Here is a 14355-nt window from a genome sequence, read left to right as displayed (position 1 = left end):
ATAGTAAAAGGAGTATAAATTTCAAGTCTCACAAATCTTGTTCCTATTCCAAATGACAGACTGGAGGGAAAGACAGCTATAGTAGTTTAATAATTCCTGTTTTTTTCTGCTTCAATTTGTTTCATTTTTCTAGTATGCAAGTTTTTCTTAAATAAACTTTTCTATATTTTATCTTTAAAAATGTTATTTTATTATAATACTTATATATGTGTATATTGTGTATATGCAGGAATGTGTGTGGTAGCTTTATTAAATCCAGCAGACTTAGTATTAATGCAGTGTTTATACAATACATCGCATATTTCCAATGTCCACTAATATCCAAATTATTAGTGGACATTATTGTATGAGTAACAATTTCAACAAAAGTATAAGTCAGGTACAATCATATAAACTGTAAGGTAGAATATTTACATCCAAACATAATTCCATGGATGGGCAGTCAAGTATATAAAATATAATAAAAATCTAGAATGTTATATGTGATGATTAGAAAACAAAGACAGTAATCCCATTTGTTCACTTAGTAATTCACAAAGATTTTCCCTAACACTTCCCACAAACTGGTCTCAGAAACAGAAGAGCATTACATTGGCCATAAAGCGCTAGTGGCTGTGCTTTATATAATATCGTTTGAGGCAATCTGTGTAGGAAGTATGATCAAGATTCATAATTGCACAAATCTGCAAGGCCTTACATTTCTTATCACAAACTACACTGCTGTCATAACTCACAAAGAAGTAATTGTAGTATTTTATGAACTGCTTGCTGTCTAGGACTGCAAACTGTTTAACCAGTCTGTATAAACTCCGTGGCCGCAGGTCTTCAACACCGTAGGTCTGTGTCAGGGCATACTCCAGCTTCCAGTCGGATTCTCCCTTTAGATTTGCTTCCGTCAGGTTCAAATAATACTGCGACATATCCTGCAGTTAAAAACCATCACAACCTTCGTTCACTTTCTGGCGTTTCACACTGTGGAGGTGCTTGTTAACATTTATATGATATGAATAATACATAACCATTATCATTAAATTTGTTTGGAGAGAAAAAGAGGTCCAGCAGCACCTCTATCCCTCCTCCTGTTATCACAGGGAATAACGGAGTCATCTCTCATCTAAATTTATTTTGGAAAATGCAATTACATCAATAACTGCTTTAACTGTGGCAAAGTCTTTTCAAATTAAATTTGTAGGAGAGAGCAGCTATCCAAGCTGAAGTTCTTATAACTTCAATGGTCCGCTGCTTGATGTTAAATGACTCTAAAGCATAGATCCACAAATGAGGTCCAGAGAGCTTTTGTCTCAAAGGTAAGTGTCCATACCACTTTTTCTTTAAAATTTTTTTCAGACATTGACTAAGCACCTAGTATGGGTCAAGCATTTTTCTAAATGCAATACGTAGATCTGTTGGAGGAATTTTCACAGCAGCTCATTGAGTTCAGTTCTATTTCGGTTTGCATTTTAGGAAGGAAATTGCGATGTTAGGTACTGCATCCCAAGAGTGTGCTTTCAGATGAGAGTTACTCTCTGGGGAAGACTAATTGCTGTGACTTAGGAAAGCTTTCCAATGCCTATCTAGTTCATCTGGAAGGTGCCATCCGGTGAGCGCCTCATCTAAACCAGCGTGAAGTCCTCAGAGGGTCAGAAAAGGCCCCAAAGGTCAACCTCACCAGCCCACACTGAGACAGCACTACCAGGCTTTCCAGCAAAAGGACAGTGTTGTGAGAGTTCTGCACAGAGCACAGTTCACACCGTTATGCTGAGAAACTTCCAGCCAGCCTCATGAAAACCACGAAGGTGTGCATGCATGTGGTGTGAACCCCAAAACGATGTCTGCTTACCAACAGTGTATAATCTCGAGGCTTGTACTGAAAGAGGCGGATGCCAGGGTTGTTGGTCTCTTTCTCTAGAACATTCCTCACGGGTGTAATAGCAGGCGACACAAACAAAGAACTCACTGGACGTCCTGGAAAACACACATGTAGATATATATTTTTTAAAACTGAGTTTAATTACATTAAAAACATGAACAGCTTCCAGAATAAGAGGTTAACAGGCATAACCAGATGACGTGTGGTCATCAACGGACACTGACTCGAAACAATGCCAGAGACCCGTCTGACAGCAGAGGAGAATTTCTAGTATCAGTACCACAGAATTACTGCTGATTTCATTAGGTAAGGAAATGCAGTGTGCTTAGATTACTCACATACTGTCACAAAGAATACACAAAGGGCATAGCGCTAAGACGGATGTGATGTTTGAGATTCACTTTTATAAGTGCTTCAGATGTATATATGTATGATATAATATGTATGATATGATATGTATGATATAATATGTATGATATATGATATATATGTATGATACATAAACATGCCACACATGTATGTCAGGTAAGGCAACGTGGCAAAGTCCTGATACTGATATTGAATATGAATAATGAGGACATATGGGTTTATTGTATCATTATCTCTGCTTTTATATACATTTGAAATTTTTGAAATTTAATTAAAAACAACGCACGTCTATCACAAATACACACACACACAAATCGAAGGCTGGTTTGCTCTACACAGCTACCAAAAACAATATTCCAAAATGTACGTATAGGAACATGGTTAAGGCATCACCATATGATACACAGATTCATTAGAAAGTATATTTTTCTGTGTAAAAAAATTATCAAATGGTAAAAAGTAGTCATTTTTGCCAAGCCAATTCACGCTAGATGATACGTAAATATTTCAAAAAGGTCTCCAGTTACTGAAGAAAATATATTTATTGCTTCCTATTTACTACAAAACAGAATTATTATTTTGCAAGCTCCATTTCTTGCCAGAACTTCTATTTTCTTGTCTGTCACTGCCACATGGGCCGCAATGATGAACAAGCACCTCGGAGGATGAGCTGAACACACTGGAAGGGTTAGGCCAGATGTGCTGTTTGTTAAACTCGGCGAGCTACAAGTCCAATAAAGACAACCTGGAACCCAAGAGCTAAATAACCAACTGCATCGAGTCCCTAGGAATCTACAGAACGGCTGCAGCGAGCCAAGGGTTCAGAGGCTTCTGCATGGACAACAGGAGGTACCGTGCCAGCTTGGTGTGGCCAGGAACTCCTGCTGAAGGGGCCGGTTGCGGGCCACAGATCAGGAGTGGGACACTTGTCATTCAGCAAAGGAAGGCCATTCTGAAAAGGCCAGAGCTGACAAGTTTGCTAAAGCCTTTAATTTCAGCACCGTGAATTCCCTAGATAGTCAGGGCATTGCTCCAGCCTCTGGGACCAGGGAGCTGCGAACGGAATGTCATCCTACCTTCTCCGTCAGAAAGAACCATGATGCTGTCCCTGTGCGTGTGACCATAGAACTGTCCTGCGATGACAGCGCTGTACCTCCGGAAAAGCTCCACCAGCTTCTCGTTATAGTACTGTCTAATAGCGGTGATGCCGCTGGAGTAGGGCAGGTATCCCACCGGCACGTGCGCGATGATATACACCTGGGCGGGGCAGGAGGCGGACTCGTGAGGATGAACATCTGTCATAGGTAAGTGACCACTGGTACCAGAGGCTGAAAATGCATTAACGATCTTTTCGTTTTGTTCTGTTGTCTTTATTAGCACGTGTTCACAGTGCATATTTACACTCCTCTGGAGAAGCTGGTACATGAAACACATCTTAATGCTTTTTGTTCCCCTCCCCTTCCCTCCCTCCGTCTCTAATTTCTTTCCATTTGCAAAAAAGTGATCTCCCTGTTTCCTATTGTTTATCTCTGTGCTTTGTTTTAAATTATTTAGATGGTGGGTTTCTCACACAAGAGAAGTTACATGATACTTAAGCTCACGTGTCAGATTTATTTCACATAACATTATGGTCTCAAATTAATGTGTCCACTGAAAATGCATCAATTAAAATTTAATAAGCAAATATATCATTTCTCTTATGAAAGAAGAGATGAAACTAACAAACTGTGAAGGTCACTATATTCATTTACACTATAATTTCACTGACATAAGGTAACTGAGATCTTGGTCACAATTTTTTAGATCTTCAAATGTTATTGTTTTTCTCTTCTTAGTACATGATTCTACCCAGAGTTCAACAAATAAACAAATGGCTTTGGTCTATGAGATCTACCTTCTCTTTATTGTGCTGAGAGTTGTTCAGGGTATTTTCTAGCCATTGAAACTGATTGGCCGGGTCAGTCTTGTTCAGGGTCACAACGTTGGGGCCGTAGTACAAGTTTGTGTTTAGACTGATGATCCTCAGGTTTGGGTTACTTGGGACTTTCTGTGAATAAAAGCCTCCTATAAAAAGAATTTTATAGCACATTTAAAAACACATACATACACACAGACAGACACTGTCAAAGCAAATTCTTAAGGTTTACAATATAGTTGGGAAAATTCAACTTATTTCTCAGAGTTTAGATAAGTAGGAGATTCAACAAACATTTAATAAAATGGGCCAACTTCAGTGGTGTACACACTGAGATAATGACAACTGTACCCAATATTCAGCTGGAAAGATAATAAAATATTCGGGCAGTAAGCAATGAGGCTGAATTTTATATTAAAACAAGGATTCATACATCAACCCTTTGATGATTAGAGAGTTGATAAGGCAGAGCCTACAGAATAGGCTCACACACGGATCTCAGTGAAGACACTGAGGAAGGAAACGTCAGATCAACCAGAGCTGCGGCAGCCTGCTCAGAAGAGGCGAAAAGCAAGACCCGACAAACCCCTCTGACCACACGGTGAAGAGCACTCAAGGGTCCACTGCCTTGGGACTTTCACAGCCGGCCCCTGACATCCTGGGCCGCTCACCATCCACACCTGGCCTTAGCCTTCCGTCACCACAGATGGCTGCTTCTTTAAGATTTTCCTCCTTCGCCATCATTGCTATACCCATGAGTGTTTGCTCCGCTGTTGAGGCAGGGCTACTTCTGAAAAGCTGGCCCTTCTGTCCCGTACTAAACAACAACCATTGGAGTAGCAGAAGATGGCAAAGTTGGAGGGCCTTCCTTCAGGGAAGCTTTGCTCAAAACTGCCGTTACTTTGAAGACTTAACAGAAAGCCCTTCAAATTCTCAACATTAATCCTTTACTCCAGGGTTTAACTGGAAAGGCGGCGAACGTCATTGGAAGGGGCACCCTTGGAAAACTCACCTGCCTGCTCTGCAGGGCCAGGACCCCCGGTCAGCGCCTGCTGCCCATCTCTCTCTGCACTGAGTGGAGCCTCTCTAAAACCCACCGTGACTCTTTGGGAATCCTGACTGTATCTTGCGGCTCGTCCTTCCATGTACATACGCGCCCCGTGTACATTTCTGGCTCGGGTGGGTGGGACCAGATACAGTTCTCTAGACCAATCAGAACCACCGCCTACTTCTTAGATAGCAAATCTCAAATTCATATATGCTCTGATCTGCTTAGTGTTAGCAAAAACGTGACAAAGTAGTGGCAAGAGACAAAGGTTTAAGGAAAAGAGTGAAAGAAGAATGTGAAGTGGAGAGAAGTCCAGCCACTAATTTAACTGTCTCAAAACGTCAAGCGCACTGACGTCTCAGTGACCAGACCGCCTCCCCCTGTAAGCGCACACGAGCGCAGGGTCTGCCGTCAATGGCTCAGAGGCACAGGAGAAGGGGGCTGTAGACAGCGCCCAGAAAAGGCACCCACTCTGCAGTGCTTTTCAAGCTGCCCAGGTCCGTGTTAAAAGCTTAACTGTTCTTCCTTTGCCCGCTGTCTGCTCTGTAAAGCCGTGCTGGCCTGGTTTGGGGAGTGCACGTTCAATCAATTTTACAACTCAAAACCCACACTTTTATTCACATTCAAATTCACCATCAGCTTGGGCTTGGTGAGGAGTATCTTGATCGAGAGTGAAAGGGAAGGGAAAAGCCTCCCTACCAGACAACCAGGTTCACGACACGGATCACAAGGCGATGTCACTACTCACTGTCCTCTAGCTACTCCAGGAAAGCTGGGTGCAGAGGCGCTTGACAGCGGCAAGCCCCGGCCAACACTGGAGAAGTAAAGTCACGCAGTACGAGGAAGGAAGGGGGCCTGAGCGAGCCTCTCACTCACCTTTCCTGAGAGTACTCAGAGCGTCGTCCTCCAGCCAGGCTTTCCAGAGGTTGGCCACTGCGTCGTATACTTGACTGGTGGCTATGGGCAGCTGATCCTGGCCACAGACAACACAACCCGCCGCTGAAACTTTAAAGCTACGTGGATAACTCACTCAAACATTCCTTGGCGCTGACTATCACATTAAGCATCTGTAGATGCAAGCATGACTACTTAGTCTTCAGGGACGTTTTAGCTTAGAAGGGAAGAGGGGGAAGAGAACATAATCAAATGTAACAGAGCACAGGACCAGTGCTACCACGGAGGTCCTGGGGCACAGAAGCAGGAGCGCTCAAGTCAGGGGGACAGCGAAGAGAACAGTGAACCTGGGTCTTTGACAATGATTTCACCAGGTGATGAGAAAGGCCATCAAAGCAGAGGAGACGGCCCAGCACGGACGCAGGCTGGAAGGCGCGTGCCACCTACACAGAAAAGGCTGTGTGTCCATGCGTCCCTGCCGCTGGGGTACAGGGCGGATGTGGGAGTGTCACACTTCTCAGGGTACGTGGAAGGGTGTTGCTCTAACCGAACACAAGACTGGAACGTAAAGGTCCAGCTCATGAGACCTGCCACTGCATGTCTGTGAGCACTGGGCAGGCAACTCAGCATTTCGGGAAGGGCTGGTCCAGACAGGGGGAAGCAAACTTGTCTGTAAACAAAAGCGGGGGTATATCCATCAGACCATCTGGTTTCATGGCAACTGCTCTGACTCTGCTAATACAGCACAAATGCAGCCACGGAACAGAAACGCCGTGTCTTCCGACGGAACTTTATTTACAATCACAGGCAATGGGCCAAATTGGAATCAAAAGCCAGTTTACCACGCCTTGGAAAAACAGGCATTAACTATGGTGAACAATTTGCTTCTGAAAACTCACTGACATGACTTGTTATTATGATTTCAAATATGCTTCTAAAACCCCCAGGGCATTTGTCTTTCTGTTGTCAATGCTTATCCTTAAGAGTATATTCTACCTACACAAGACCGCATGCTACCTCTGACTTAGTTACTGTGACACTTTGACGCCACTCAGGGGCACAAGTCTCTAGCTACTTCCGGAAGGTGCCGTCAAACCTACCTGTGGCCAGTAGTCATGATTGCCCAGTGTAGGGAACACCTGGAGGTGTGGGAAGAAACTCCGGATGGTCGCCGTCATGTTCGCGATCACCTTTATAACGCTGTCTGTGGAGAGCTCGGGGACAGGGACGTGAGGTGGGCTATCCCTGAAAAGAAGACGGAATCGTCAAAAGCAAAGTCCGTTTTTAGAAAGAGCCACTGGGCTTAGGCCCTGATGCACCTAGCACTGCATGTCTGCACCTTACAGTAGCAAACTGCAGTTAGAGTAGAGGAACAATGGGGCACAGAAGCTTGTGCCTCTGGCCTCAGCCACTCAGGAGACTGAGGCAGGAGAATTATTCGGGCCCAGGAGTTCGAGACCAACCTAGGCAACATCGTGAGACCTTATCTCAAAAAACTGCAATTCAAAAAATACACTGGGAATCCCAGTCTATTTCATTGTCTGTTAAAAGATTTATGTATAACAAAAATTTACTGTATTAGTGAAGCAGAGATTCTAAGCCAAAGGATTGGATTCCAGTCCTAGTTTAGCTATTCCTAGCTGTGTACTCTTGGACTAGTTATTTAGGTGCTCAGTGCCTCCTGTAAAGGGAGAGCAATAATAACAGTAATACTTGTTGTTAAGATCCACCTGCGAAGTACAAACTAGGTAAAGAACACACAGCATGAAGCAAACACTCCGACAAAGACCCGTGATCATTACTCCAGGAACTGAAAATAAAAGCATCTTCCCTCCCTCGTGGGGGGTGGAACTAGTTAATGAGCCCACCAGAAAATGACAGTTTACATCTCAAGCCAATCCCCATCACCTTTTGTCCCTGATCCTTTAATCAAGATGAGTTATCACATTAATCAATACATCAAGACATCTGTGCAAGAGCACTATTAATGGAATCATCTCAGAATTAACATGGCAAATTTTTAAAGTCTGCGTTACCAAAAAAAAAAAAAAAAAGAAAGAAAAAGAAAAAAACAGGACCTTGAAAACTGGTCTAGTATTTTTTAACCAAGTAATTCTTGAAACACAATCACTCTTCTCATAGAATCCAGCATTCGAAGGACGCTTAGGGCACTGTGGATAAATGCTAAATAATCAAAGCTGTTTCCAGAATGCCTTACCCTGTCCATATCATGAAAGATGCTTCTTCCCCTGAATTCTTAATAAAGTCAAATGCTGACAAAATAAGTTGATATGGAGCATCACACAGGACATCCCCGAAAGGGCCCGGATTGGAGGCATTGGCGCCTTTGGACGAAGAGCACACTTTGGTGTGGTCATCTGTGATGTGGTAAGTAGGGTCTAAGTGCAAGTCAGTCACATGCCAAAACTGTCCTGTGGAAGACGAGGGGATAAAGAACATGAGGCAGTTAGACACAACAGAGCCCTGCTCTGCATAAAGAAGGACGCATTTGAGTCTTTTGTAAGAAAACAGTTGCCCCGAGGCCATAATGTTAAGCAAAATCAGATGCACAAGCTCAAATATCCCATGGTCTCTCCTATGAGAAACCCAAAGCATAAATAAAAAAGAGCAAAACACAAGACAAGATGGGTAATGGGGAAATGGGGGGAGAGACCTTTGCAGATGGGGAGGGGACTAAAACATGGAGACAGGGAGGAGGAAGGCAGGCAGGAGGTGAGAAAAAGAGGAGGGTGTGTCGTGCGCGCGCAGCGACTCCCTGCTATGAAAGTAATTACTATGGACTGCACACACGGACTCACAAAAAAATTTTAAAACAACAAAACTGTCCTGTTGATTATTTAAAAAGTCAATAAATCTACTTCTCCTTTGGAATTCCCATGTCGATATTTACAGTATGACTAGAGACAGCGTTCTTCCCTTCCAGGTAGGAAATCCTTAATACTTTACATGTGCCTGCTCAGCGCAGTTAAACACAACCCTCCCTCATTAAAAACGAAAACGCAAAGAACAGGAAGAATACAGGATGGATGTGGGTCGGAGCTGATGCATTCCGTATTCGCAGGACTGCTGAACACAGACTATAACAAAGATGTCTTCTCATACTGAAACACACGCTCATCCTTCTGAAAGGTCAGCGATACCATACTGTGTCTTAGAACACATCTCCATGCAGAATTGAAAGTTTGGGAAATTATTTACGTTCCTCTTTTAGAAAAAATGATATGAAAATACAATGTTATCAAATTATACAAAGACTGCAGAACCCAGTAAATGAGTATCTCAGTTCATTTTTTATATAACTTCACCCCTCAGAAAGAACATATATCTTTAACAATAGCTATAGGCCAAAAATAGGGATTCCCCAAGGTTCTTCAAAGCTATTCAACAGACGTAAACTTTCCCGCATGCACTCCCACAAAGCATGTAGAACATTACAGGAAGCAGCTGTTGAATGTTTCCAGTGGCTTTTCAGGGAGAAGCCAAAACCATTCGATAGCATCCTTGCTTATTAATCATCTTAGGAAAGGTTTCTTCATTGGAGGAAATACTAAAACAAACAGTTGCGGTCATACTTCTCTTTATTAAGTATTTATTACGTGTGGGCGCTGTGATAAGCAGTTTAAATATAGTGCATCATTTCATTCTCAGAAGTACTCTATGACCCCGGAAGCACGGCTCTGATTTAAAGTTGACAAACTAAAGCTGGATCAGTTTGGAAATCTGCCAAAGTATGCACAAAGCCGCCCCTCTGTGCAGGGACCTCCGAGTTTGCTTATATATAACTTACATATCAGTTCAGTGATTTTGATGCCATCTCATATATACTTTTTAAACTGGTTTTAACACTGAGATATTTTCTGCTGTCTTGTAGGTTTACATGATTAAAAGGCAGATTTAATCACTGTAATTTCCCCCCTTTAGAAATGTATATGCAGCTTTAGGAAAACAGAACTAACTTCCAGGGTTGCAAAAGAGAACACAGTTCCTTTATTTTGAGTTCATCACTATACTTATTTAAGTAGCATATTCTGTACTTTTTTTAAATGACCTTCAAAATAAACTGCTAACACACATACACAGGTTTTTAAATTCACTATGTAACTTTATGTCAGACACGACACAGCAGCATGTATCATACCAGAAAGAACAAGTACTGTGCAAACGTCTCTCTATGCAAAGATGATAAACCTTAAAAAAACCCACAGCTGGGAAAATGAAGTGAAAAGGATCTATTTGTTAAGGTGGAAAACCGAGTTATCTTTCTGGCTGTTCTTTGCCAATGTTGTTATAATTTCATAATACAAGTTCACACCCAAGAAGTGGTAGACGAAATACACAGATGGGAGCAGACATAAAGAAGTCATCAGAGTCAATTACTCAGTTCTTAGTCACCATGGCATTCACTGCCAAGAGTAACTTATTTTATTCCACAATTCAGAAAGTACCCTAACTTTTATTTCCAGCTTTGTGTCCAGCACACAAAGTAGAGATGACAAATAGCTCAGGATCATCCTGGAAGCTGAAGTATAAATATAGGGTACCGTGCGAGTTATTTTCATGTAAACACGTGATTGTATTTTGCAGGCTGCAAAAGTGTAGTAAGCAGCACCTGAAAGAGATAAGGTGATTGGAAGTGAAGACTGCCTGACGTCCAATGGGAGCTCTGCTACCTTCTAATCTGGCTGTGAGATGTTGGCCTCCTTCATCTACAACATGGAGATAATAATATTGCCTACTGCAAGGGTTAAATGACTTGGTAAGGGAAAAGAAGGTCCTAGCAGGGTTACATACCTAGCAAGCTCCACATTAGTGTCACTGTTATTACCTTGTGCTATGGTTTGTATCTAGATGTCCCACCAAAGCCTCACGTGCTCATAGAGAGGGCTTTTGGGGGGGTGACTGGATCATGAGGGAGTGAAACTCCACTGGCACATGAGAGTGGATTTGTCCGTTGATGGGTTTATAGATAAATGTGACATTGGGAGGTGAAGCCCGGTGGGAGGAGATCACTGGGGGCGTGGCCTGGAGGGTCTGTCTCCCTCTTCCTCCCTTGATCCCTCTCTGCTTCCTGCTGTCACACTATTAGATACAGCTAAGTTAGGTAGAAATATTATAGGCAGTCAGATGGGGCTAGGCCCTTTCGGGAGCTGGAGCACATGAGAATACATTACACCTGTGGTGGGAGGCAGCTCTACTGAAGGCCAGGACTGAAAGTAAAGATAGAACGACCAGGTCTACATGCCTCCCCAAGGGATAAGCAATATACTATAATTGGTATCACCTGGTCCCATGAAGTCCAGATAGACATCAGTCATTGGGGTGGGTGACCATGACCTCCTGACTCATCTCTTCCAAGAAAGGTCCTTGTTCTTTCCGTGTACACTTGCTACGTGACTTGCTTCCCTGCTGGACGGACATTACCTACATGGCTATACACAACTTGGAATATTATTGGTTGATCATAGTTTTGTCCCACATTATACCCAGTTCAGCATATTGTACCCACCTCATGAGTTTGCCCTACAAAACTTCCTTTGAGAAGCTCATCGGCAAACTACTCAAGACTCCACCCATCTCTCAGGGAGCTATTTCTGCTCCCCAATGAATTTGTCTACTCTTAACCTCTGTTATTCCTTAGAACTCATTCTTCAATTTGGAGAACCCATACTTGGTATGCAACATCTAGTGGGTTGGGAGTTACAATTTTCCTCCTATATCACTGGGAGGTCCTCTGTCATCACCCTAAGCTGTTTCTCCTCTGCCATGCTGCCCTGCCTTGGAGCCACATGGCTATGGACTGAGACTTCTACAAACTGTGAACCAAAATAAACCTCTCCTCCTTAGAGCTGAGGGTGTCAGGTATTACATCTCAATAACAGGGAAGTAAGTAAGACATTCTATAACTCCACACCTTGAATTTGAAACTGAACTTCCCATTTCCAAGTAATAGTTCACATGTATCCAGCACACACAGATCAGTCCAAGTCCCAGACATCAGAAATAGCAGAGCTGCGATCTGAAGTCAGGAGTCTGCCCCCATAGGCCAGCCTGCCCGTACGCACTCTCAGTTGAATATCCTGTCTCACATGGAAACAGGCGCTCACACCCGCACAGAGCATGCTGTGAACACAAAGAAGGTGGAATTATGAACAAGTTAGATTTGTGTAACTCGGGACCTGAACCGCACCCAGGGTGTTCCCTCCGGCGGCCTCTGCACATCCAGCATCTGGAAAGCGTCTCAGGTCTGTCTACCAGCGCAGGCCTTCAACAAGCACTCTAATTTACACCTGATGCTATTCAGGCCAAGGTGGATCCCAGGGCTTCCTCGAGGCTGTGGGATGAGTCAGTAATGCAAGCTGGCACAGAACCAGTGGCTCCAGCCTCCAGTACAGCTGCTACTCCCTGTGTGCCACAGGAAGGAGGGTAATTACTTAGATTCACTGGAGAGTATCTTAAAATAGAAGCAAACAGCAAAGCCCTGGCGGGTTCTTAACCCGAGCTCCACGAACAATAAACCTGCACAGGCCTCAGCTCCACTCCTAACACAGTGTATGAATGCTGTGTGCATACTCGGCCTACATGGGCATGCCCACGTGTAGGTGTTTCTAAGGCCACAGACCTTGCTGGTGGCAGAGCCTGTGGCACACGCTCATCCAGGTTCCCTGATTCAAAGTTATTTACACCACAATTGCTTTCTGATTCTACAGGAAATCCTTAAAAGGATTCCCAGAAATGTGTGTGAGCACAACACATCTAGATAAATGTTCAAAATGATACGAGATCACCAAGTCAAAGGAAGACGTTACCCTGAAGAACCCGCTGACCCATTGCTCAGACGATGGTGGGCCCACAGTTGCTGTAAAGGGAGGGGGTTACTTGTTTATATCGTCAGTTTCTGTGCACTAAATACACCAGCAAAGCGCAGTCTGCTCAGGTGAAGCCGCCTGGGGCGTAGCCCTCTGCCACCTAGGTTTAACACAAGCACAACAGGAGCAGGCCAAGGCCAGGCCGAGAGGAAGCCGTCAATGAAGTCCTGGAATTAGAGACAGCTCAATTAGAAAGAACTACAGTCAGGGCTGGGCCCTCGAGGGAGTCAGTGCCCGCAGTGAGAACATACCACAGCTGGGGCTGGGCGCACATTCGCTGAAGGCCAGGCCTCAAGCCAAAGACAGAGACCAGGCCTACCTGCCTCCCCAGGGGATAGGCAAGAAACTCTAATGGGTACCACTCGGTCCAGTAAAGTCTAGACATCAGTCACCAAGGGGGGTGACCAGGCCCTCCTGACTTATCTCTTCCAATAAAGGGTCTTTGTTCTTTCCGTGCACTTTCTACATGATCTGCTTCCCCCTGAAGCAGTATTACCTAAGCGGCTGCACTTTTGGTGGATCATAATTTTGTCCCATGTTGTACCCACCTCACGACATGCTCTATAGAACTTCCTCTGGAAAGCGGGGCCCAAGGCAACCCACTCGTCCCTCCTGCCTCCCAGAGCTGTACCTCTCAGGAAACAGTTCCTACTGGGCCTCTGACCCCTTAGGATTCATTCTCTGATTTGGGGGAACCCGCACTGGTATGTGGGACGTCCCCCGGGTTGGGAGTTACACTTGGGGGCCCTGTGCCCCGGAGCTGGGGCAGGGTGGCGGTCACATGAAGAGAAGTCTCGCAAAACAAAACACACAGCCTGACCCATGAGTCCGGACGCAGGCTTGGAACCCCGGTCACCTCTTCCCTCCTCTGCAGGAGGAGAGGGCTCCACTCGGAGGGTTCCCGCCAACACGGGAGCCCTGCGGACTCACGCGTCCCCGTCCAGCAGGTCACTGAAACCAGAGGTGCTCGTGCCACGGGCTGGGCCGGGCAGCCTGAGCCTCTGACGCCTCCCGTCATGTGCCCCGCGGGGCACCAGCGCCGGCCAGCAGGGCAGAGCTCAGCAGCGTCTCCCGGGACTGACACCGGGCAGCTGCGTCCCGGGCAGCTGCGGACCGAGCGCCCGGGTGCCAAGGAGAAGGCGTTCACCCCCCCGAAATCCTGGGACCCAGTCAGGGCGACGCGAGGCGGGGCGCTCTGCAGAACACGGACGCGCCGTGCGACACAGCGCCGAGACGCGGCTCGGGAAGCGCAAACACCCAGCAAAGCAGGCGGTACCAGGGGACAGAGCGGGCATCGGGAGGGCACCGCGAGGCGCAGGAGGGCGCGACCACGACGCCGGCGACGGCGCGCTGCGCACTCGGGGCCGCGCCG

The 14355-nt window shown here is 45.2% G+C and overlaps 1 protein-coding gene and 1 long non-coding RNA gene across 2 annotated transcripts; both read right to left on the bottom strand.

Moving 5' to 3' along the window:
• Nucleotides 1-264: 264 nt before the first annotated feature.
• Nucleotides 265-8528, bottom strand: Smpdl3a (sphingomyelin phosphodiesterase, acid-like 3A; the record flags this gene model as incomplete). The annotated part of the gene is given in 7 exon segments (XM_005389295.2): nucleotides 265-923; nucleotides 1841-1965; nucleotides 3316-3496; nucleotides 4134-4303; nucleotides 6079-6175; nucleotides 7197-7341; nucleotides 8315-8528. Coding segments are annotated over 7 exon segments (1250 nt in total), but the record flags the coding sequence as incomplete, so codon positions are not given.
• Nucleotides 8529-10494: 1966 nt separating this feature from the next.
• On the bottom strand, nucleotides 10495-14330 carry LOC102026347. Its single transcript, XR_261757.2, has 3 exons — nucleotides 12924-14330; nucleotides 12029-12237; nucleotides 10495-10726 (listed from the first exon to the last, which is right to left on the bottom strand). It is a non-coding gene; the product is annotated as an uncharacterized LOC102026347 (long non-coding RNA).
• Nucleotides 14331-14355: the final 25 nt, after the last annotated feature.

This window comes from Chinchilla lanigera, unplaced genomic scaffold, assembly GCF_000276665.1.
Source record: "Chinchilla lanigera isolate Chin_1 unplaced genomic scaffold, ChiLan1.0 scaffold00035, whole genome shotgun sequence".
Lineage (NCBI taxonomy): Eukaryota > Metazoa > Chordata > Mammalia > Rodentia > Chinchillidae > Chinchilla > Chinchilla lanigera.
This window is presented reverse-complemented; position numbering and strand designations above follow the sequence as displayed.